The sequence below is a fragment of the Martes martes genome, assembly GCF_963455335.1.
Source record: "Martes martes genome assembly, chromosome: 12".
Classification (NCBI taxonomy): Eukaryota; Metazoa; Chordata; class Mammalia; order Carnivora; family Mustelidae; genus Martes; species Martes martes.
Window position 1 is genome coordinate 12,996,421 of NC_137900.1, and position 22,213 is coordinate 13,018,633.

The 22,213-nt window shown below is 42.2% G+C and overlaps 1 protein-coding gene across 1 annotated transcript in view; it reads right to left on the reverse strand.

The window, feature by feature from the left end:
- The window catches only part of CEMIP2 (cell migration inducing hyaluronidase 2), an 80,560-nt gene that overhangs the window by 22,024 nt on the left and 36,323 nt on the right, over positions 1-22,213 (reverse strand). Inside the window, exons 7-17 of the mRNA XM_080820079.1 lie at positions 22,035-22,204; positions 20,243-20,452; positions 19,744-19,949; positions 19,532-19,601; positions 16,334-16,462; positions 13,646-13,734; positions 8,492-8,623; positions 7,138-7,173; positions 6,164-6,319; positions 3,614-3,791; positions 738-953 (exon numbers count right to left, since the gene is read on the reverse strand). Of these exons, the coding sequence (XP_080676205.1) occupies positions 738-953; positions 3,614-3,791; positions 6,164-6,319; positions 7,138-7,173; positions 8,492-8,623; positions 13,646-13,734; positions 16,334-16,462; positions 19,532-19,601; positions 19,744-19,949; positions 20,243-20,452; positions 22,035-22,204 (1,592 nt within the window). The remainder of the gene's footprint in view (positions 1-737; positions 954-3,613; positions 3,792-6,163; positions 6,320-7,137; positions 7,174-8,491; positions 8,624-13,645; positions 13,735-16,333; positions 16,463-19,531; positions 19,602-19,743; positions 19,950-20,242; positions 20,453-22,034; positions 22,205-22,213) is intronic.

The following is a 22,213-nucleotide window of genomic DNA, read 5'->3' on the forward strand; positions in this document are numbered from 1 at the left end:
ATTCAACTAAACTGTAGCTACAGAAAAGAGCTAAAAGCTTTTTGGTTTTGTTTTATTTTAATTCTAGAATTTCTACAGCATCCGAGGTTTAACTTCGTTTTAGCAGGCAATTCCGATTAAGAGTAAGATGAAAGGAAAAAAGAAACTACATTTCAAACGACATTCTTTTCTTCTCTATTATGGTTAATTCTCCATTTCTTTCCTTGTTTTTCCCAGAACTTAGGCAAGAATAACATGTTTTTTTTTTTTCCTTATGGGGATAAGAAATCCCACAACAAAGAAGCTAATACTCCTTTAAAATTAAGCCAGGAAACTTCCTCCAATCTTTATCCCCCTGCCTAATTCTCTAATTTAGCAGAGATAATGACCCTCAAAGCAAAGAATAAATCTCCCTTTCAGTGAGCACAGCGGCAGCACGGCAAGAAAACCTGGCCTAAGACTGAGGAAGTACGGGTTCTCACCCCAACTGTATCCCAAGCATATTTAACCAAGGGCAAATCATCCTACCGCGCTTGGACCCACATTTCCACTTGTTGAATTGCTCTGGAGGAGGAGAACTTGAAATAAAATTGTATGAGTCCCCGATCCCTTATGAATTTTTTTTTTCTTTTTTCCTAAAGAAAAATCATGCTTTGGAAAGGATCAATGACACTACAGAGCAGGAGAGCCCTCCTCCCAGAAGAGATGCTGTCAGCAGCTGGGTCAGAGTTCGGGCGTCACAGCGCACAACGGCTCACCTGGGCGTAGTCCCCGCTGCAGACCACCGCGTTCCATTTGGTAATGTTCGCACAGCTTGGGTGGCGGATCAGGTAGTTGTCAATTCTTCCCACATAAGCATCCTTGTAGCCTGTCACGGAGCCATCAATGTCGTGGAATATGGAGTTCTTGTCGCCATCCAGCTCACAGTCTTCAAACCAGGGGCCAGGCTTTCCAAAGAAGACGTTCAGAGAGACCTGCCGGCAGTGAAAAACCAGGACATCACAATGGGAAGGCTTCTACCGTCCTGGCCGGCGTCCCCTGCGAGCACCCAATGGCATATCCACTTCAACTGCTTCAAGGTTAGAGCAGCCGCCAGTCCCAGTTCACGGTTGTCGATGATGGCACCCAATCAATCAAAGTGTTCAGTTAATTACGACATGGTTGGGCAAAAAAAAAAAAAAAAAAAAAAAAAGTCACAGAGCCTTGTGGAGGTCAGGTAGCAAATGTTGAAAACATATTTGGTGTTTTCCTTTTTTTCCATTTAAAAAGAATTACCTGCTCTCCAGAAAAAACTAACCTTGGTAAGAGAATCAGAACAGTTGCGGGAAGGAGGAAATACGCAGTCACGCATATTTGTTAAGAATTATAAACTTCGGGGCGCCTGGATGGCTCAGTAGGTTAAAGCCTCTGCCTTCGGCTCAGGTCATGATCCCAGAGTCCTGGGATCGAGCCCCACATCGGGCTCTCTGCTCAGCAGGGAGCCTGCTTCCTCCTCTCTCTCCCTGCCTGCCTCTCTGACTACCTGTAATCTCTATCAAATAAATAAATAAAAATATTTTTAAAAAAAGAATTATAAACTTCACACTTAAGGTGTGTGCATTTCCCTGCCTGCTAATTATACCTCAATTAAATAAAAATCTATTATAAATTCCATCTTCTGAGCTAGCTCATCATTTTATTTCCCTCCAAATGTTTTAGTTGCTAGTTCAGTTGACTCCCCCCTCCCCCACTCCCACCACCCAAAAACAAGTATAGTGCAGACTGAAACCCCGTCCCGGCATTGCCTTGGTGTGCTGGGTGACCGTTGAGCGCACTAGAATCTGCTGTAAAGCATATGTGACGTTCTCCCCAACATCGACCAAACCCAGCTCAGTCATTTTCATGTCAGGTAGAGTTAATTTAAGGCTTTTATTAAACACACAGTACACAGCTGCAAAGCAGGCTGCAGGTGACATGTTTTATAGTCTTTAGCTACTTCTTATTAGTGGTAAATTACTCCCACTACGCAAGCCTCACAGATACACCTCTCAAATGCTTTTATGCACTCATTACCCTCAGATGTTGTAAAATCAACCAAACATCTAAATAATAGGCAACTCAACGAAAAATCAGTGATGTTTGGGACAGGTGGCTCTAAATTCTTACTTGTAGGCCTTTTTTTCCCCATTTCCCTTGTACCTTCTGTGGTTAAATCTAGGAGAAGTTTAGGGCACACTTCCCACCTCTTCAGGGAGAATAAAACTGGCATACCGTTCCCAGGGCACCTCGGCAAACTGTTCCCAGGGCACCAGCACCGTCAGACCCCCAGGCTGATGACCACTACCTTCAAGAGCACGGATGTAAGAACTCGGGAATTCCACAGCCAATGTAACACCCAGTGAGCTATTTTTCAGAACGAGTGTGTCAGGGGTCACTAGAACTCCGTGTATGGAAAGGTCTGTATGGGCAGTAGTGAACACCCCACCTCCTCCCTAGCTGTTCCAAGGACTGCCCTACTTATTTATGCGGGAAGTGATCTGCTAGTGTAGCCTTCCCTCTTCCCCTGGAGTCATAGGGCCTAAGAGAGAACCAGCCAACGAAGCTGGCATCCCAATGTGCACCTGGGCTCCTGCTTCATGTGTCAGCCATTCTGGAAAACTGGATACACACTCTGGTCAAACTATCCCATGTTCTTTTTTTTTTTCCCCCAAAGATTTTATTTATTTATTTGACAGAGATCACAAGTAGGCAGAGAGGCAGGCAGAAAGAGAGAGGAGGAAGCAGGCTCCCCACTGAGCAGAGAGCCTGATGTGAGGCTCGATCCCAGGACCCTGAGATCAGGACCTGAGCCGAATGCAGAGGCTTAACCCACTGAGCCACCCAGGCGCCCCTCCCATATTCTATTTTAAGCTAGGCAACTGCAGAGTCTGCCTGTGGACAAAAATGAGAGAAATATGAGCCACTCTCCAGTTGCAGCCATTTGTGGGAACGGTGAGTGAGGAGAGACTCTCATCCCCCCAGTCCCACAGTCATCTTGGAACAGCCAAGATGGCGGAGGGCAAGGTATAGAATCAGACTGTCCTGTGTATCAGGCTCCAGAGGGCACGGATGAAAGTACTAAGAAAACAACTTTTGTGGGCTACTGTACTGTAAACAATTATTTCTCAGTCTTCTTTGTAGTCTTCATAAAAATTTCCCAACAGTTTGTACCTGTATCTGTCTTATACCATCCCAGTTCTCCTCTTCTTTCCCATCCCTTTATCCTCTGGTTCTCCAGAAGAACAAGCCCCAGACAAGTAAAATACCAGGCACAACTCAGTTCTCCTCATGGATGATCACAGTGAACTTCCCCAAATCCTATATCCTGCTGCTCCTCTGACACTCTCCCATCCCTACGCCGTGTCATCACTTTAAGCCACGGTCCCTTCCAAGATATCACGTGAAGGTCAAAAATACCTCAGGTCACACGGGACTTCTGTTCTCACTCTGAACCCGAAGGAACAGTGTGCATGGAATTAGGAGTCTCTCTTGCATCTACTTCTCCTCCCAGTTGTAAAGACTCATCACGAATATTTGGTGTTTTTGTCTTTGGGAATGATCTATCCCCCACCCTCCCGCCATGGTCACCGCACAGGTACCGTAAGGACATACTTACATGTGGACCAAACTTCACGAGGGAGATGTTATTCCTGGGGGTTATCTGCCAGGGATTCTTCATAAGGAAGCCAATAGCGCTGGTGTACCTATCTGGAGTGGGCACGTATTTTTTGAAGGTACACCTGGTTAGATGAATGGGCCCATCATAAATCTGAAAACCTCTGATGGGGAACGTCCTGTTGAAACATAAGATTTTGTTTAATGCACATAGGCCCCTCCCTTCACTCACATGTTTGTTTTATAAACACTGTTGAATCTCCCGGACACACTAAGTACAATTCTAGGATCCAGTGGAACCAAGAGAGAAGATCCCTGCGCGAATGAAACACATACTGCAGTGGGAGAGGCAGAGAGAAACAAAAGGTAATTTCAGATAGTAAGTGTTGTGGGGGCAGTGACACACAGTACTACGACACATTGGGGTGAGAGATGTGCTGTTTGGGACAGAATGGAGGCCTCTCTGAAGATGTGACATTTCCCGCTTGAATCAACCCAGTTAAGACCTTTTATTTGGGAACTCATATACTTTCGCTTTGGTTCCAAAATCTCTGGCAAGAGAACAAAAGACAAATCTGTAGCTTTCACAGAGAGAACCTCCTTTCAAGCCACTAAATGATAGTAATAAAATGAAATGATAGGCTTGAAAGTATAAAAGTGTAAATTCTCAAGGCTTACTATGTCAGAGGGGCTGGCTGGAGTGAGAAATTCGGTTTATTCATTTTCCTCCCTTCTGTTCAAACACAAGCCCCTTAACCTACTAATCATATATCATTAATCATAATTAAGGTACAAAACCCATAATATTCTGGATCCCTTAGGTGTCTACTCTGTTAAAATTCTTTAATGGCACTGCCGAGGATTTCTGCAGCAACTTTAGTTTACAACTTGGCAGCGTTTTTACAGCAAAAGCCTACATGCTAGCAAGGAAATGAAATCGCCTGGTTAAAAAAAATCTATGCATCTCGATGCATTTCTGAGGAGAGATCCCCGAATGGTTCTCTCACATAGAAAAAGTTGTCAAGACACAATAAAACAAAGGCTGGATCCAGGGACCTAGGAGGAGTCTTTGTTTTGGAAAAGCCTCCTTCGCAAGGAAGCAGTGAGCATTTTGAAATAAAACTGGAGGCCACATAACATACATATGATTGTCGAGTCAGTATTTTGCACACCTGAAACGTAATACTTTAAGTCGACTATACTTCAGTTAAAAACAGAGAGAGAGAGACAAGAAAAAGAAGAAACCGGAGGCTTCGTAAAATAAAAAAGGACGGAGCTGGCCGCCATCATACGGCCACCAAACGCCAATAGCCATTCTTGGAGACACGTCAGAAGAGGCAGCTACAGCTTAGAACACTCCGACAGGCACGGACTGCGCTGAAGGCCGACTCACAGGATCCGAATGCCACCCCAGCCACGTTCAGTAAGCTCCTCATTTATAAAGCAGGATAACGACATGACCTACCTCACTGGGCTTTGCAAGGATTAAGCGGAGAATAGAGTATTTAGAATGGGGCCTGACACATCGTCAGCATTTAATAAATGTTAGCTATTAAATATCCATGAAGTTTCTTTCCCAGTAGCTTCCACACAGTCTGGCCAACAGGAGTGCTAGACAGAGCGAAGCTTATAATGGCATTCAAGATTTCCCAATGACCAGCACAGGGGGAGTGGAAGCAAGCTCGCTCTTTGCCAGAAGCTAGTAAAGTCCATTTGGCCCTCAAAGCCAGCAGCCCGTTGGACCCATCCCCCTGACCTGTCCCAGCCCAATGACCACCTATGGTGCACAACTTTAAGGGGACTGCTGCTTGATAACTTCTGGCAGTAGCTCTAATGTGAGACCTTTAGAACATGAGTTTTTCTTTATCTATTTTCCTCACGAGGAAAACAAGGACGATTCCAAACCGTGTCTCAGAACCAAGGTATGGATTAATTCGTTAGTAGCTCCCTAAAAGCTCCAAAGAATCATTCTGGGTTAAGTACTATTTTAATGACTCTGATTATTTTGACAGAAAACATGCCAAGAGTCTCCTCCATGCAGCTGAAACACTGGTAATTATATGGGCCGTGGTCAGGGCTTGAGTCAGCTTTGGCAACTGCCCACTCTTATTTTCTAGGACTCTTTGCAATAGGTTATTTCCTTTTGCCAGTGGCTATTTCTGCAAACCAACCTCACAGATTGAGGCAAAAGTGACCTCATGTCATAGTTTACAGTTTGGCCAACTTTCTGTGGCTCAAGAAAGAAGAAAACAAAAAAATCAGCAGCTTTTATCAGGCCTCATGCAAGGAATGAAAAATGAGATAGCTTCCTTCGTTTAAACAATTGATAACGAAATCTATAAAGCGTTCGATCGTTAATGCTCCAGAATTCCAGAAGATACTATACACAACTGTAATAGCAATAATACCAAAAATAATAGTAGTGGTCATTAGGTAAGGTGGGAAGGGCGGCACGGTGGGAACCAATCCACCCAGGATTACTACGGAAGCTTCCGTAAGGGTTTTCATTTCTCGTTCAAATATAACCGTCTGCTGCTAAAGCAATGCTTACCTGTTCCGAGGCAGGGTCCGGGGCTTCTGGTCTATCCCTCCAATGCCCACATACTTGTTCTGACCCCCCTGGAAGCCGTAATTCCTGCTCTCCCCAACAAAGAGAGACTCGGATACCTCCTGGCTGGAGCCTTCATCACTTGGGAAGCTTCCATCGCTGTGAAAATGAGCATAAACATTACCCTCCCCTTTCCAGGAGATTTAAATTGACTCTCAGATAAACAGCTGGGGATGCCTGGGTGGCTCAGTCGGTTAGGCGTCGTCTGCCTTCAGCTCAGACAATGACCCCAGGGTTCTGGGATCAAGTCCCTGTGTCAGGCTCCCTGCTCAATGGGGAGTCTGTTCACGACAGCAGCCAAAGTAACTGTCCCATAAAAAGTTCAGGTCTTAGAGATCACTGCAAAGTTAGACCGGCTTCTAAGAAAGAAGTTATTTAATATGTTCCCAACTGTTATTCCCTTCTTCTCAAGTGTTTTCTTCTCCTTGTTGTTTTTTTAAAAAGATTTCATTTATTTATTTGACAAAGAGAGAACACAAAAAGGGGGAATGGCAGGCAGAGGGAGAGGGAGAGGCAGGCTCCCTGCTGAGTAGAGAGCCCTGACGTGGGACTCGATCCTAGGACCCTGGGATCATGACCTGAGCCAAAGGCAGATGCTTAACTGACTGAGCCACCCAGGCGCCCCTCAAGTGTTTTCTTCCAAACAAAAAAATATGACGGGCCTACCTTTCTACGGAATTCCAGCTATATTAACCTCCAACTTTGGTACAAATTCTATTAATTAAGAAAAATGTATTTTTGGCCCTCTAGTGGTATCAGGAAGTGGGTGTTGTTTTGTTGTTGTTTTTTTCTTTAATGCTAATACAATGATAGAACACTCCTATGTCCCATCAAGTAAAAACAAAAACAAATACCCACGCTATTGTACCTTATAGCTTTAAAATAATCTAGGAAGTATTTCCAAAGTGATTACAAACCTGGCAAAGGTCAGCCCTATTCCATTATCTGCAAATCTGTAAGAGAAGAGAATAAAAGAACATTTAATTTACCATCTCATGTAACAAGAGATCATTTCTCTCAGTATTCAAGTTTTAGGAACTCCAGAAGCTTCCAATAATGTTTACTCTCCAAGACCAACAGAAAGCATCTCGCTTCCCAGCAGCTAAACGCACAGACTCCACAGAGAAGGTACCCGGTTCAAATCCTACCTTTGCCAATTACTGGCTACAGGAACCTGCGTGACCTTGCATGACCTTGGGCAAATGACTTGACCCAACTCTCCCTCAGTTTGCTCACCTACAAGTTGAAGCAATAACACAACCCTGCTCATCAGAGTTGATGAGGGCATTAAACATCCTAATTAATTCTATCCCTTTAGAACAGCGCCTGGCACAGGGTAAGCAGTCTGTAAGTGTGAGTTGTCACTGTTATTTTCATCATTATTTTTTAAACAATTAGATCATAGCATCCTCTTCAAATTTTTCAACACTAATACCTAAGCTACTTCTACAGACTTCATGCAAAATTAATTTTTTTGCACCATGAAAGTCAGAGGTGACGGTAAAATGCCAAGGAGCTAACATGAGTGCCAGCCAGAAAAAACGTGTTTTTCTAGACTCTCGAACCCCAACTCTTAGCTCAACATACATCAAGACTTCTCCTAAAATTATAAAAATGGGAAAAAAGCAAGATGCTTACTGCCTCGAGTCATGTTAAGACATAAGTCAACAGACTTATTAAGGTGGAATTCACAACTTCTGTTTTGAATGGCAGTGAAGGAGCATCAGGGAAACTTGTGAGTTTCCAAAAGCAAAGGAAAGAAATCCAGGTAGTTTCAAAATCTTTATTTAGCTCTCTGACATAGACCATGTTTGTTCTATCAAGTTAAAGCCCCAGTTTCTGTTCAATCTCATCAAAAAACTCTCATGTCACCAGACAGGTTCAGTTCCAATAAAAGCAGCGGAATGAGACGATTCCAAACATTCACAGTCTGTGAGTGTGAGCTTACTTCCTCAGCGCCCACCCTGTCTATTAGGAACAATAATATGATTCCAGGGGCGCCTGGCTGGCCCAGGCAGAAGAATATGCAACTCTTGATCTCAGGATTGTGAGTTCGAGCCCCATATCGAGGGTGGAGATTACTAAAAATAAACATACTTAAAAATAATAATAGTACTAATATTAGAAGTCCAGAAAGTATCACTGTACTTTCAGTACACTGGGTTTTTCTATTTTTTAATAGACTTGAAAAATAAATACATTGGAGAATAAATAATTAAATTCGTGCATACATCAGTGTTATCAGACAATGACTTTGCAGAGAATACCTACGCTGAATTCTGAACGACAATGTCTCCCCCTCTGACCCAAGCTCCGTTGTCATTATTTTTAAAAGAAATGAGCCTGTCAATTAAAGCAGCAACACGTGGCTTTTCAGGGTCTGCATCCTGATGAGGCCTAAACCTTGGGGGTTAAAAAAAAAAAAAAAAAGGAAGTTATTAAAAAAAGCATTGGACTTTTTTACAATTGTAAGCTTTTTATTTACAATTGTAAGCTTAAGTGTCAAAAGGCAGGATTTATATTTGACCAAAACAAACAAACAAAATCTTAAGGCACAACTTATAAACTCATTATTGGTATTTCAGATATTGAAAAAAAAATTTTGTTTACTTACCTAAGATTCCAGAGAACTACTTTCATAACTTATTTTTTTTAAATCAACTTATATTATAGACTGGGATACTGCAGAACATTCTAAACACTAAAACCATTTCCAAACAAACAAACTCTCAGACCGGGAAATCTGGTATGTTTTCACAAATTCTTAATCTACACGACACTAATATAAACATACTAAATAAATTCATCAGATATTTCAACATTCATATATGCGAACTGGAATATTATGTGAGTTGTATGCTGGTGAAAATATTTTAGACCCAGAGATAAAACTAGTTCAAGACCTTAAACACGACTAAATTTAAGACAGATTGTATTTAATTAATTTAATTAATTTAATTGTATTTAATTAACTTCATCAAATTTTACCTCTTTTATTCTCTTCCTTCCAGAACCCTTCCAGAACCCTTACAAGGACCTTTTTTTTTTCCCTTAAGGATTTTATTTATTTATCAGAGAGAGAGCAAGCACACAAGTAGGGGGAGCAGCAGGCAGAGGGAGAAGCAGGCTCCCCGCTAATCAAGGAGCCCGATGTGGAACTTGATCCCAGAACCCTGGGATCATGACCTGAGCCAAAGGCAGACACTCAACTGACTGAGCCACCTGGGTGTCCCCACTTACAAAGACCTTAATAAAAAGGTCAAATAATTGGTGTAAAAAACTGTCCCTTAGGGGCGCCTGGGTGGCTCAGTGGGTGAAAGCCTCTGCCTTCGGCTCAGGTCATGATCCCAGAGTCCTGGGATCAAGCCCCATATCGGGCTCTCTGCTCAGCAGGGAGCCTGCTTCCTCCTCTCTCTCTCTCTCTCTCTCTCTCTCTCTCTGCTTGTCTCTCTGCCTACTTGTGATCTCTGTCAAATAAATAAATAAAATCTTTAAAAAAAAAACTGTCCCTTATAACAAATTGAATAAATAATTCCATAAGGTCACCTATTTTTTTTTAAAGATCACTTCTACCTTCATCTTACAAAGCTTGGGGACAGGGTGGTTGGGGGGACAACTAGATAGCTTTTCAAAAACCAATTCAGCAGTTCAAGATTTTTTTTAAAAAGATATTATAGAGACAACAAGAGAGGGAACACAAGCAGGGGGAGTGGGAGAGGGAGAAGCTTGTTTCCCACCAAGCAGGGAGCCGGATGTGGGGCTCAATCCCAGGACCCTGGGATCATGACCTGAGCTAAAGGCAGATGCTCAACGACTGAGCCACCCAGGTGTCCCAGTTTGAGATTTTTAAACATGCAGTCAGCAAATACCATTTGCTGATATGCCACTACCTTGGTTGCTGGCACACAGTAGGTGCTGTGATGGGAGAAGAAGCCAAAGGTTCTTAGGCATGGCTGAGCTTGGCACATTCAGAGAACAAGAAAGTTGGCTGGAGAGTTAACACCAAGGAGCAGGGGCGCCTGGGTGGCTCAGTCACTTAAGCGTCTACCTTCGGCTCAGGTCATGATCCCGGGGGAACCTGGGATGGAGCCCCGAAGGGAGCGCCCTTCTCCCTCTGCCTGCTGCTCCCCCTGCTTGTGCTCTCTCTCTCTCTCTCTAATAAATAAATAAAATCTTAAAAAAAAAAAAAAAAAGAAAAGAAAAACAAAAAGCATGGGGTAGAGGATAGAGAGCTAAGCATGTGCCCAGCAAGGATATGGTTCTTTATTCTAAATGCAGTGGGAAAAGCAGACCAGAGAATAATGGCTGTGAGGGCAGGGGGGAGCAGGATACAGGCAGATGATGGCCAAAGGGCACCAAGTTTTAGTTATGCAAGATAAATTCTAATTTTTTTTGAGAGTGAGCACATGTGCATGTGCCAAGACTGAGAGGGGCAGAGGGAGAGGGAGAGAGAGAATCTCAAGCAGTCTCCTCGCTCAGCAAGAGCCCCACACGAGGCTTGATCTCATGACCCTGAGATTGTGACCTGAGCCGAAATCAAGTCAGACACTTAACCAACTGAGCCAGTCAGGTGCCCCTGTGCAAAATAAATAAATTCTAAGGATCTACCATACAGCATCGTGCCCACAGCTAATAATCCTCTATTGTGCACCTAACATTTGCTAAGAGAGTAAGATTTTAGGGTAAATTCTCATATTACATATCCATAAAAAATATTCTTAAATTTTTAAAATCATAAAGGAGGTCAGAGAAGACTTTGGGAGGTGATGGCTAGGTCTATGACCCTGACGGTGGTGATGGTTTCATGGGTGGACACCTATCCCCAAACTCCCTGACTTGTATACATTAAGTAGGCTCAGTTACATGCTAAGAATATCTCAATAAAGTAGGTGGATAAACAGAAAGACAGACAGACAGAAGGACGTGATGGAACGTCTTCAGAAGCCGAGAAGCAAGGAAGTGATACAACTAGATTTCACTTTCTCTTAAAAACTGGTCATTTGCTGCGACATGGTGAAAGGACTATAGACAATGGAACCCAGGAAACCCGTCTGGCAAGCGCTGTATCCACCCTCGGACCATGTATATACCTCTTAACACTAAATAGCTCTGACCTCAGGACTGAAAAGTCTGACTCTAGGCTATCGCCTACTCTCCAGCCTTGTGCTTGCTGGCACCAGCTTCACAGTCTTTGCATAATATCAAGCAGATGGAAGAGTTCTGGAAAGAAAACTATACAACATTCTAAAATCAGGCCAAAAAAAAAAAGTATCGGAAAGCAACACTGCTGCCGCCATCTTGTCCTTTCTCAAATTCCTATCCACAGAAATCAATCGTTGACCACTTGCTTGGACGCTCTTTACTTTCAACCTCTTTCCCACTTGAGGTGGAGATGATAGTTAACGTTCCCAATTTTTCATCTTCGTCACCCATGAGCTTTCAGCATGCTTTCCAACCTCCCTTAATTGCCCTTGGCTTTAAAGACTAGTTGGTTTTCATGCTTTTTCATTCCTTTGGATGAAATGTCCCAATCTCAAACCAAGAGTTCTCCTGGGTTACACTTCCCCATCTTCAGATGCCTGTCATTTCACATCTTGAAGACACAAGGAAAGGCTCATCTGATCAACTGTTGAGTCAACTTCCCCTTTGATGAACAGACTAAGTATCTTCTGGATCCCATGAGCCAGAGATTAATTCATGGGCTGGCTTATTACTCATTGTGTTAGAGTTTTATCATTTTTACTCATGTCTGGACTGCATGAATGCATGTGGGCATAGCCTACACATTAGTTTGTACAAAATTAAATGTATACACCAGCTGCCAAATGTCTCATTACTCATCTTCTATAATCAGTTCTTTTCTATAACAACTTCCAAATGGAGTCTAATTCCCAATATGCATGCACTTATAAACTGGCAAGAGAAATAATGCAGAGCAGAGAAAAAACTGCCATCATCGTAATATCATATACACATACCCACTGTGTTATCCAGGCCATTATGGGTAAATTGTTTTATCGTCAAGTCTATTTAATTCTGAACTAATTCAGAATTCTAATGAATTCTGAAAAATATATTTTCACCCATCCATCATACACACACACATCATTTTTTTCGGTCAGGGAAGAGAGTCAATTGTGTTGTGTTAAGGATCTTTCTGTTAATACTAAGCAAACCACACACTATTCGTTCTACCAGTTAAAATAAACTCTTAAAAAGCAGGAGTGTCCTGCCAGCAAAGATTTCTTTGTTTTGCCAGTTAATATTCTCTTCTTGGTTCATCGTTGGTTCTCATCTCTATGCTCCTTTTTCTCTTTTAAGTTCATCTCCTCTTTCCCTTTCGCATTATCTTACTCAGCTATTAGATGTCCAGTGACTTATGTTTTATTTAAATAATGTCCGTAATTTCTTGGCTTCTCACATGCCATCTGATCGTTGCCTGAAGATATTTCAGGCTCAAGTTGACCTTTAAAGAATCCTGATGAGTAATTTTACTAACTGTACTTTGCCCAGTTTTCTCCTGACCTCATGCCTTATTACTGTGTTGCAAGAATCCTGCCTCGCACTTCAACGCACTCACCAACCTACAGTGTGGCTCTTATCTTACTCCCTCATGAACAGTAGGGCCTGGCAATCCTTTTCTTAAATGTCTGTCAACAGATCCTATTAAATCTAGCACCCCTCCAAAACCGGACGTGGGTCAGTCAACTTGAAGTATCAGAAAATAACACATACAGAGTTTCTGCTGAATAGAACTTTGAGTTGCTATCTCTTTTCCAGAAACTCTTATTTCCATTGGAGACACGTTATTTATTTTGGCTCTCATATAGCACGTAAGAGAACTTTTGTTGAAATGTTCCCCCTATTCCAACCACATTCTGTGGTTATAAAGGAGAGTAATACAGAGCCCAGCGATGATGGGATTCTGAGCCTACAGACAAATGAACCAAACTAGCTTGCTCATCAAGTTCAAGACCTTTCCCTGTGAAATACATTCGACGCAATGTTCCCTTCTGACCACTAACAATAAATTCTCCATGCCTTGGTTTTCAGGAATGACACTAAAACATCTTAGCTCGCTTTTGTAGTGAATCACGTTCTACTTTATGCCAAACGTAGCCCCTGTTTTCAGCATCTGTCTCTCCTTTTTCTTTCTTGTTCCGCGTCTCTCTTTCACATCAATTTACAACTATGAAAAGCTGGAGAAAGTACTGACTTCTTTGGCATCTCAGTAAGATTTTAAAACAAACCAACCAGCCACAGGGCTTAGAACAGCAGAAAGAAATGTTTTCCCAATGCTCTCCTGCAAACATTGAAAGCTTCAGTTTAAATGTGTTCATGGAAAAGAGAGCACAATGGCTTAACTCAGGAAGTTTTGCTTTGGCAAGATATGGCTGGAGTGTGAGGTCAAAGGATGAGCTCTACCTTGCACTGTTATCCAAACAGAGGTACTCCCTTGGGTCTGCCGAACTGGCATTGGTTGTTTTGACACCTTTGTCAATAAATAAGCCAGCCTGCAAAACACAATCAGGGACTGAAATGAATATGAATCCTAAGTTAGAGCTACATAAAGATTCATGAAAATTAGTTGTAGCTTCTCACACCCACCAAAAAGAGGGGAAAGGAACAAACAGCAACTTTACCAGATAATTTACTTGATCTAATTATATTCAGTCATTCAACAAATATTTATTTAGTGCCTGCCTTCTGGGAGGCACTGAGCATTGTATGTTAACAAGAAAGCCATGGCCTTTGCTGTTGCTGGCACATAAACTGGCAGGGAGACATGCCATTAAGTAAACAATTACAATCCAACATGATAAGCATATGATGAAGAAGTAGACGATGCTCGAGCAACACAGAGAGGGGCATCAAGTGAGATCTTTCTCACAGGTGGGAGACACAGGCTGCAGGGGAGGTCCCCGCAAACCAGGGAGCCCCTAAAGCTGAGCCAGGAAGGTTGGGGAGGACATAACCACACTAAGGAATGGGTTGGGATGAAGGACAGGGATTGAGGGGGAAGCGGCTGAAGAGCCCAGAGGAAAGCGCTCAGGGATATCATTTGTACAAAAAGCCTGGAGGTGAGGCAGAGCATCTGAGAAGAAAGTGTCAGATGGACTCCCAGGAAATGTAAGGAGGGAGGAAACGCAAGAAAGAAGGCTAAAGAGAAGCAAATGGCGGACAACACAGTCGATACATGAGAGTCACTTCAACGGGACTTTTAATAGAGGCATGTTAGGAAGGAACGCTCTCGCCAACAGGATGGATTAGTGGATTACAAGGGGACAGAAATGGGGGAACTGGGTGATGGGTATTAAGGAAGGCACTTGATGAAATGAGCACTGGGTGTCATATGCAGCTGATGAATCATTAAATTCTACCTCTGAAACGAATAATACAGTTTATGTTACTTGAATTTCAATTAATTTAATTAATTAATTTTTAAAAAAAGAAAGAAAGGGACAAAAAGGGAGATAAGAGACGAGGTAGGACACGACCTCAATAATCCAGAAGAAAAATTAAGGTGACCTAGGCTTGTGGGAGTCGTTAACGGGGGAAAATGGATAGGGCAAGGCTTCTTTAAGAGGTACGATATGCTTTAGTATTTAAGGAAATGTCTAAGGGTGAGGGAAAGGGAGCAATAAAGATTCCTGTTCTAAGTTTGGGCGATCGGGTGGCCAGTGGTTTCATTCAGTGAAACAGAGAGAGGGGAATGGGTGTGAGGATAAAAAGAAGGATTTTTAGTGAGGACCCACAGCAGAAGGGTCGGTGTTGCTATTCTTTATGACTGATCCAAAGATCACCGGTTCCTCTCGGAGGACTCCCAGGGTTCCATTTCCCTTGGCTACAAAGTATTATTCTGGACAGTCAACCCCAAATTAAATAAGTTAAAACCTAACCATTATTAGATTATTATTTAGATCTGCTATTCTTAGAGCTAAAAGATCACTGCATGTCCTCATGGCATAGGATATTAAAAAATTAATTAGAATGAGTTTTTTTGGTACCACTATAATTAGAAAATTTTGAGGATTTCCAGTTTGAAATGGTACTCTCAACAATGATTAGCCTCAATCAGCTCCTCAGCTCACAAAAAAACATAATTCTGACTGAGGTTTTTTGCTCTCTCAAGTCTTCAAGTGATTCCACTCTTCAAATTATACCACACTTAGGTTTTTAAAGGGTCCTCTCTGTATCAGAACTGGGAAGCATTAATTGAATTTCGATGTGGCTCATATCAGGGTAAAGAATCTGGGCACCGTATCGCATAAATGAAAATATCGAAGTGCCTTAAGTGGGGGGTTTGGGGTTTGGAGGGAAGGAAAAAATGAAACAAGATGGGATCAGGAGGGAGACAAACCTTAAGAGACTCTTAATCTCACAAAACAAACTGAGGGTTGCAGGGGGGAGATGGGGAAGGGAGAGGGTGGTGGGGTTAGGGACATTGGGGAGGGTCTGTGCTATGGTGAGTGCTGTGAACTGTGTAAGCCTTACGATTCACAGACTTGTACCCCTGGGGCAAATAATACATTATATGTTAATTAAAAAATTTTTTTAAAAATCAAAGTGCCTTGTGAGCACAAAATGAGGCAAATATAGTTATACTCGAGGGTGGGGATGAATATCATGGAACCTTGACTTCCTAAGTGGCCTTTTATTTACTTTATTTATTTCAAGTCGGGTCAAATACCATAAGTAATATTTTACTATGTAATTAGTATTAAACGCCCAAAAGGAACCTCTACCCACACTGTGAACTGGGAGCAGAGAGAAAGGATGCTTCTTATCTAATGTGTACATCCCTAAAACATGATATTAATGACTGGAAAGAAGGGGAGGGGGGAGAGGGAAGGAATGAGGGAGAGGACATGGACACAGGGATCAAGTCCATCATTCTAATCACTCAGTTTGAGTGCACATGCGTTCTGCTGGTGCTATGCCTGTGGATACTGGACATAATTCTCAACGTGGAAGGGTTATGGGTAATCCCAAATTACTTTTTCCGATGACAAGTTTTACTGAAAACTGTCATTTCTCACCTGCATTTCTCAGCATTCCATCCTTCACCTTGGAAATCACATGAAATGATTTTGTTAAGACCTAGGAACCTACCTTAAAACTTGAATGGACTCTGTTGTTATAAAATATACCCAATGGAGTGAGTTCCGGTTTTGCTAAGAGCTGCAATCCACTGGATTCCCCCGTAGGTTCCTTGTGGAATAAATACCATATTCCAGCATCCTGTCAGTAAAAGGGCGAGATCATTAAAAGCCTTACTTTATAAAGCCACTTTAGGAAACATGTTCAAAAAACCAAGTGCTTCATAAGCAAACTGAATCTTCTCAACACTAATTTTTCATTGTTTCGGGCTTAGAACGGACTACGAAAGTTGTGCACTGATCTAGCACCCTCCAAGTCATTATAATCAAGCTTTAAAAAAAAACAAACTTAATTCTACTTGCAGTCCTGGATAGAAATAACTGGCTGATACCAAAACTCACTTTCAAAATATACCTCTCCCAGCATTATCTACTTTCAAAAGTTATGCAGTATTAGAACCAAACAAGCCTTCCTTCCTTCCAGGTGACCAGGACAGCACGGCCTTTTAGCCATGTGAGTGTTTTTCTGTCCACCTCCAAACCTGATCAATAAATGAGTCATACTCATTAAACAACTGTCCGCCAACACGCAGAGCTCACTGACTTCTTTCAAACAACTCCAATGCCCTTCCTGTCCCAAGGCAAACTTTTGCCAAAGAAAAAAAACCACCACACGCATGAATCAGGATGCTGTCTCAGTCTGGATCCTGTCTGTTCACTTTCGGTATTACTGGCCTGAACAGGAGAAGCAGGGCCGTTTTCACAATTTTTGGCACTCAAAATGAGATATAAAAATCAAAATTAGTGTCTTAATCCCCATGACAAGTGTTTTATTTTGCAGTTTAATGAAAAACGAGCCCAATGCAAAGGACAAGTTCCCGCAATAGAACTTTGACTGAAAGTTAACATAGAGTCCGAAAGTGTGCTATAGAGAAACCCACATTCAGCAAACATTTCTTTAGTGCTTCCCTGTGCCAGGCGTGGAGTGAGCCTATTCTCAAAGAATTCATAGTCTGATGGGAAATAGAGAGGGAACTAAAATATATGTATTAGGTACTACATTCATTGTAAGAAATAAGGTTTTTTAGAAGCATAAAGAGATGAACAGCAGAAAGCATATATACTTACCCACCAAAATGAAAGCAATATTTAACATTTTTCCATGATAAAGGTTTAGAGATGGATCTTAATAAAACAAACTACCCTGAAAAAACTTGTGCCTCCTGTACTCTTTGGGGCACAAAACAGCACAGAAGATGACCTGGAGGCTCCATACCACAGCCCTAGAAGCTCAGGGTGGCACGAACCCTCCCAGGACGCAATGGAGTCTGGGGTGGGGGTTGGGGGGGCATCAAGGGGGTAGCAGCTGTTTCCTGTTGAACACTGTGGTGTCAGAACAGGTAAAGGGAGCTTTGTAAAAGGCAGTGGAAACGTACAAGAAGAAAGAGTTTGATTTATTTGGGGAGGTAAACCCTTGCCAAAACATGAGTTTTACTGGAACGGTTTTTCTAGAAAGAAAAGAAAGAACTCACAGAACGAAAAGGAAAAAGGACGAATATATGATGGGAAATGAGAGACCGGCTTTCTTCGTGCCTCACATGAGCCCCAGGAAGGGCTTCTGGCCACCTCCCCCTACATTGTTTCATGAACCATTTGCAATTTGCTTTCATCTTCAACCCACGACTTCTGAAACAAGCTGAAAGGAACCTTTGCTCTGTTCATTTGAAACGTAACACACATCAGAAGATGATCCCAGCCAGGGTGAGGCTGTGTATCAAGCCTGTGGCCATCTTGGCCCCAAAACCTATCTTCTAATTAGAAACTCTTGGCACAAATTTGACAGATGTTCAGCAAACATGTGACGAAAAATGAATGGACGGAAACCTGAAATGATTAAATGTCCAGGTCTCTGCCCTGGTAAGTAAGAATTTTATGTTTTATGTTTTTAAGGAAAATCACAGAAGTGAATGCCACCATCACCCAGTGGTGCCCATATTCCCATTATCTGGAAGAAATACTCCCTTCCACTAATCTTTTACTCAGTCCTGGGAAATAATGCTAGGTATCTCTTTCCTTTTAAAAATTTAATAGCTTTGGGACGCCTGGGTGGCTCAGTGGGTTAAGGCCTCTGCCTTCGGCTCGGGTCATGATCTCAGGGTCCTGGGATCGAGCCCCGCATCGGGCTCTCTGCTCGGCGGGGAGCCTGCTTCCTCCTCTCTCTCTCTGCCTGCCTCTCTGCCTACTTGTGATCTCTAGCTGTCAAATAAAATAATAAATAAATCTTAAAAAAAAAAAAAAAATTTAATAGCTTTTACATATATATATAATATATGTGTATATAATATTTTTTATATAATATATAAAAATGTGTGTATATAATATATATAAATGTGTGTATATAATATTTATATATTATATATAAATATATAAATACGAATATGCAGGCGTTGCTGCAAAGCTCCTATTTCTGTACCACAGTGCTCAGCACGGACATAATCATAACAGTATAATGTCTTCAAGACTCACTTTTCCATTATAAATTAACAGTTTCAAATCACACTCAATTATAAATGTAAATCTCTCCCAAGTTTCTCCAGGAGACATTTCTGCCATCCCAAAATGGCTCATTTATTCTCTTAAATTATTCTTATGTGTCTGCATGTCTCTGAAATGATTCAAGGCACACAGTTAATTGAAGGCACAGAGTTTAGCTGCTTTACCAAAGAGATGAAGCCCCTAAGCGTGTATGATCCCAGAAGAATGTCCACCTTGACCAGAATGACTGCTGCCATAAGATTCTACAGAACAATCCGTTTCCATAAAGAAAAGCTAAGGCTTTCCTCATTCATTAAAATTAAAAACTGAAATGATCAGGCACTCAGCCATGCACAACTTGAATATGAGAAGCCAGAAAGATGGCCCACGACCCAGCGAAAATGCACCTGCAAGGTCCGAAAACCCCACACACCAGCCCACCTCTTTTCCTCCATTTGGCATCCATCTTACCACACCCATAGGTACTAACTGGCAGGAATGATGCAGAAGAAACAAAAGGACCATCTCAACCATATCCCGCTTTCAGTGAAACGAGCAGTACCAGAACACAGCACCGTGCCTGAGCTAGACTGTCCCCCATGACGTCACATCCCCACAAACCAGAACACTTCTCAACACGAAGACCACACAACCAGAAGCATTTAACATTACTTACCTGTGAGCCCGCAGCTGCATTACTAATCAGGTTATTGTTGGGATGAGCGATCCAGAAAGTTGAAACGGCCCTGCAAGGCATTTTTTTAGAATGACTTCAACACCAATCATGGAAAAATCCTGCCCACTAGAAAACTTCCCCCGAAACATCTTCCCCCAAAGTTAAAGGCTTTGAGCATCACACACAAGTCTCTCTCTCTGCCCGTCACTCACATGCAGTCCGTGGCAGGCACAGGCACGTAATTCCCGAACACTTTATCTCGCATGGTGGTGCACATGGAGTTATTCCTATCGGTGGGGAGGAGGGTGCCGGGTTTGGTGAGGAGGCCCAGATTGTGGAACAAAGTATTTCTCTGTTCCACACCGTCTTCCAAAAAGAAACAATGACCCAGCGTGTCAAATCCGATTGTGTCTTTAATCTGTAGAAACACAAGTGCGCAACGTCATCGATAACATGATCAACTGAGGTTCAAGTGACAAGTGCCATCTACACAGTGCGCTCACTACAGACGCAAAGAGAAGTTTTCATCTTAACTGGAGGGGCAAAGCCAAATGCCCGCTGTTATTATCTCCTGATAGAGGAAAACACCAGAATTCTCAGTAAGAGGCGGATCGAGGAAGGCAGGAGCTACAAGAGCTGACTTAATCAGATGGAGAGGTTGTGACAATGAAGGAGAGTTACTATGCGTCAGCGTAGTGAGGGGCTACGTACCAGCAGACCATTTGTCCCGTGCACAGTGACGCACCGGGAGAAGCTGTGATGAATAGATAAGCCGTCCACAAAGGTCGCGTGTCTGTACCCCCCCTTATAATCCACGTCGCCACACAGGTGGAAGTGAACAGGATACCGCCCCAGCTGCTGCTGACCCATGTGTTTCAATTCCACGTAAGAAAGATGGACAGATGTGAAATTCTTTCTTATCTGTAGGACAAGATAACCGAAATCAAAGCGATACACTTTGGAATATTCGAGTAGCAAAACAAAATATGGTTCTAATAGAAAATGTCTAAAGGTGAATGCATATTAAAATTTTTGGGGGGGGGCACCCAGGTGGCTCAGTGGGTTAAGCCTCTGCCTTTGGCTCAGGTCATGATCTCAGGGTCCTGGAATCGGGCCCCGCATCGGGCTCTCTGCTCAGCGGGGAGCCTGCTTCCCTTCCTCTCTCTCTGCCTGCCTCTGCCTGCTTGTGATCTCTCTCTCTCTGTCAAATAAATAAATAAAATCTATTAAAAATATATATATATCCATATATATATATATATATATATATATATATATATATCCCGCCTTTGGCACCCTGCTTTCCCGGATCTCCAGTTCCTAATTTAGCAAATCCTTCTTCTTTTTTTTTTCTTCTAAGTAATCCCTATGCCCAATGTGGGACTCAAACTCACCACCCTGAGGTCAAGAGTCACACGCTCTACTACTTACTGAGCCAGCCAGGTGCCCCAGCAAATGCTTCTTAACATAAGTGAATACTTTAAAGAGCCATAAAAATAGCCTCTACTTAGGAATAAAAGGAAATGCAACCAGGAAAGCTACAGAAATGATTTCTATATACGTAATGTGTTTTGATTTGTTCAAATATTTTGGTCATCTCCAGTCTTGTCTCATTCTTTCATTTCTGTAAATACCATCACAGTTTGATAAATAGTTATTTGTTAATCTTCCCACATAATATTATTTACTTCAGTTCTTTTTAAATATTTCTCTGCGATCCACAATTTCAGCATTCTATTTTTAAACACCGGATTTTTATTCATACTACTAACAACAAAGGAATAACACTGACCACAATTTCAGTAAACAGTGTAACAGAAATGTTAACAACCATAACCTACGCGGTGCACAAAAACTGTTTTTAAAACACAGGCAGCCCAAAACGCAGCCCAGAAGTCACAGCAGTTAGTATGCAGGGCAAGGCTTACCACAGAGTAAGTGCTCAATACTTTAACAGAATAAAAATCTACGTACAAAAAAACATTCTTACAGAAAGATATTTTGTATGTATATATCACTACTGCTTCCCCTTTCATATCAAGTTCTAAGAAGAATCATTTGATCCTTTCAGAGACTGCATGCATGAGACAAAATGGTTTAACTAATGGTCGAGGTCAACTAAATGAAGATAGAATTTTCTCTTTTAATTATGCAAAATCTTTTCATTGTTCCTGAATAGAAAAATAAAATATGATTTCTTTTTCATATCCATATACATCCCACTGCAAATTTGGGAGCTCCTGGGTGGCTCAGTGGGTTAAGCATCTGCATTTGGCTCAAGTCATGATCCTAGGGATCCTGGGATCAAGTCCCGAATCGGGCTCCCTCCTCATCGGGGGGCCTGCTTCTCCCTCTCCCTCTGCTCCTCCTTGTCCTGCTCATTCTCCCTCCCACCCTTCCTCTCTCTCTCTCTCTCATAAATAAATATATAAATTTAAAAAATCTTTAAAAAAGCCTTGAAAGTATTTAACAACCAAGGAACTCATTAAATCTTTTTGCCTACCATGACATGCCCCCCATATGTATCATAGTCAAAGAATTGGCACTGGTTCCCAGCGTAGCATGAGTCTTCCATTTCTCCTCGGATGACAACGTTCCGGGTGAGAATTCCGACCTCCGCTCTCATGTCTACACCATCGGTGATCTCACCCATGTGCAGGAACTGAGGGGCTTCTGGTTCAC